The sequence below is a fragment of the Bidens hawaiensis genome, unplaced genomic scaffold, assembly GCF_021521415.1.
Source record: "Bidens hawaiensis isolate Kalapana, Puna unplaced genomic scaffold, B.hawaiensis_p1.1 tig00026842_1, whole genome shotgun sequence".
Taxonomy (NCBI): Eukaryota; Viridiplantae; Streptophyta; class Magnoliopsida; order Asterales; family Asteraceae; genus Bidens; species Bidens hawaiensis.
Window position 1 is genome coordinate 150222 of NW_027494321.1, and position 3501 is coordinate 153722.

The window sequence follows — 3501 nt, forward strand, 5'->3', positions numbered from 1 at the left end:
AAATATGAAAAATGATACAATAGACAATGCTTAAGAAAGTTTTCTTTTAATATATATATATATATATATATACATATATATATATAATAAATAATATACAAGATAGAATGGACACTATAACTTACTTTATAGACAAGCACTTCATTTCTACATAAGTGTATTTTTTTTATAAAATAATAAAATACAAATTGGCCATACGTATATACCAGGGTACTACTCTAATTCAAACTTATCAACTATTTCCTACCTAAAATACCCTTACAAAACCCTTATCTAGAAAATCATCTTCTCAAAAAGAGAGAATTATAAACCAAAACAAAAACCTTTGCATTATATGCAATCACCTTACATGAAGAAAACGAGGAAACCAATAAGAATATGCAATTGTTACCAAGCATACAAGACTGATACATTATTTTCTTTTCAAAATAAAAGTTGTACCTTATCTATATCAAAATCATTAGGAAAGAAAAGGGAAAACAAAAATACATGAAACATGAACATATGATGTAAATCACTTGTATATGTAATTACCAGTTTACCACCATCCATAAACAACATGGGTGTACTTATCTTTAATCCACCTGAAACTCTTCCTAAAAGACCCTTTGACTCTCCCTTCAACAGAGTAGACTTTATAGCTAGCAACTCTCTTCTTTCTCTGGAACTCAGGATCATTAAAACTCCATGACTTTGTAGTTGACTTTTGTTTTTTGAAGTCAACATCTCTACCGGTGCCTGCAACCACAAGATCCATGTTGGTGTTTGGTGGTTGACCATATGAAACACTATAAGACCTGAAGTTATAAGGTGGGTTGGATTCAGAGTTGGATCTTGTTCCACTATAGTATCTCTCTATTTGCATATCTCCAGCATCGCTATAGCTGTAATGTCTTGATCTTGATCTATAGTCTCCCATGGAGGTTAATTTCAAGAAGTTGGGTGCCTGACAAAATGGGAACTGGTGGGAGTTTGAGTTTTGATGTGTTTTTGGGTTTGAAATTGATATTTGAAGAATCCAGAGTCTCTTATTTTTTTGAATGGTTCTACCAAGTATAAAATATTTAAAAAATATGAACACAATATGCTGGACCCGTCAATTGACTAGTCTTATTGGGAGAGATGTATTTTCCGCGTCAGCGACATGTTTTATTATTATGAGTAGCACTATTAGAGTTAAGTTCTTTTCGGTCCCTATTATTTGGCCATTTTAACCAGTGGAGACAAATTACCAAACCCTCAACAAATTGGGTTAATTGGGTTTCATTTTTAAGGTCATCCCTAGTGGGTGAGAAAAAAGGGATGACTTGGACGAATTGGGGTGCGAACACCGCCCAGGGTGATTTTAGGGCGAATGGGGGGGGGGGAGGGGCGGGGGCGCATATTATTATTATTAATATTATTATGTGTGTGATATATATATATGTGTGTGATATATATATGGAGCTACAACATCATTACATCCAAAAAACAAAAACTCATCATTTGCTGACTGGACGTCACTTGGTGCAAAGTGCTCCATTTTATAGCCACTCCACTATACATAGCCTAATAATCTGAATCTACCTATACTATTAAATTAAGAAAATTCCACATATTATTCAATTAGACCCTCCACATAGGAGGCTAAGTGTACAAGTTTCCATTCTTACAATTTCCTCTACATGAATGATCAAATGAAAAATATGTTGTTGGTATGAATCGAACTCACTACCCTGCTTTTAAAAGGGTGACTGGGACGAATTGGGGTGCGAAAGATATGTATTATGTATATATTATTAAATTTAACTTTTTTATTTTATCTTTTTAACCACTCATGTGATACACGGGATTTATCCTAGTATAATATCATGGGAAAACACTATAAAGTAGTAACTCAGTTTCAAGGTTAATTTAATTAAGTCATTTATATTTTGTTTTGTCTCAATTATATCACTTACCTTTCAATTTGTGTACTAAAGCGCGAGGGCAACTACTGTATTATCGTAAGTGATGTTTACTGATAAAAAATAAAGAAAATGTTTGTTTTAATTACCTTTAGTTTATTTATGAACATACAATATGAAAATAAAAAAAATAGTATTAAAGTATTTATTTAAAAGTTGAGTGATATAATTGAAACACATTGAAACTTAAGTGATTTAATCGAAATAAAATTGATTATTTATTTACCTAATTAAAGCAAAATAAAATATAAATAACTTAATTGAAATAAATTTAAACCTAGTTATTATTCTATAGAGTTGTTTAATAATCAACTAAAGTTATACATATGATCCAGCTAAACAACTCGTGTAGTATTGTCCACATGAGGGGCTTTTTATATCCATTTAATTTTTTCTCTACCTCATGCGTTATACATTACAACCCCCACCGTTTTTCATCCCCTAATTTTATATTTTTCATCTTTTTCGATCAAATTCATCTTCTTCAATCGACTACAACAAATTTTAACTGAAATCCAAATGTGGAACTTTACCCTTTGGTATGATCTTGCTCTAATCCAAATTTTAACTGAAATCCAAATCAATGGTTAATCCTTACGAATGTATGGTTTGTAAGTTCTTCACAACCCTTAATCTGAAACTTTAGATTCAAATGCAGTGAACTATAATGAAAACCTCAATGGACGAAAATGTGATTAACAAGGGTTAACAATTGAATGGACGAAATTGTCCCTAACCCCGCGAACACCGGGGGGGGGGGGGGGGGGGGGGGGGTTGGGTTTGGTTATAGATTATTTGTTAATTGGATGGTGTTAATAGTTGTTTCCAAATAAGTAAAGATCAAGACCTAGATAACCCTATTAGTTGAACGTTTATCATTGAACTCAACTAGTTAAAAAAAATGGGTTTTGTTAGGGACACAAAACACCTCCTCTATACGTCACGTATAAGATTATACGAGGGTCCTATATGCCCCTTATAGTCCTATATGGGGCATATAGAGCCTTGTAGAGTCCTATACGAGGCGTATAAGAAGTGTTTTGGGGTGTCCTAATATAACCAAACCGTAAAAACCAATAGAAAACATAATTATTACCCACTCAATCTAATACTTTGATATCGTAAATATATTTAATTGAGAATATACTTACAAATATTATCTATATATCTATCTAAATAAATGCCTACTAAAAAACCATATATGTTACTTTATGGTTGTTTCCTACAATCTCTTAAGACATCAAATTGCTTTATTTGTGATTTGAAGCTTTTCATACGTTTAACCCGAATTCGCGGGAATGTCTCTCTAAACCCCGATAGTCCTTAAAAGAGTTATAACATCTTATATATTTGTGAAACTCTTTCAAACTCAAACAATAATTTTCGCATGTCATGAGTCTCACCAGGTCCGGATAGCCATTAAACAAGTTATAACAATTAACATCTCATTTATTTGTGAAATAACTTTTAATCAAACAATAGTTTTCGCGTGTCATGAATCTCACCAAACACGGATAACCTTTAAACATGTTATAAAATCTTTTTTATTTGTGAA

At 32.1% G+C, this 3501-nt stretch overlaps 1 protein-coding gene across 1 annotated transcript; it reads right to left on the reverse strand.

The window, feature by feature from the left end:
• Positions 1–538: 538 nt before the first annotated feature.
• On the reverse strand, positions 539–919 carry LOC143574101 (uncharacterized). The gene has a single exon (XM_077058816.1). It carries the CDS (start codon positions 917–919, stop codon positions 539–541), a length of 381 nt encoding a protein of 126 aa, XP_076914931.1.
• Between the last annotated feature and the right edge of the window lie 2582 nt (positions 920–3501).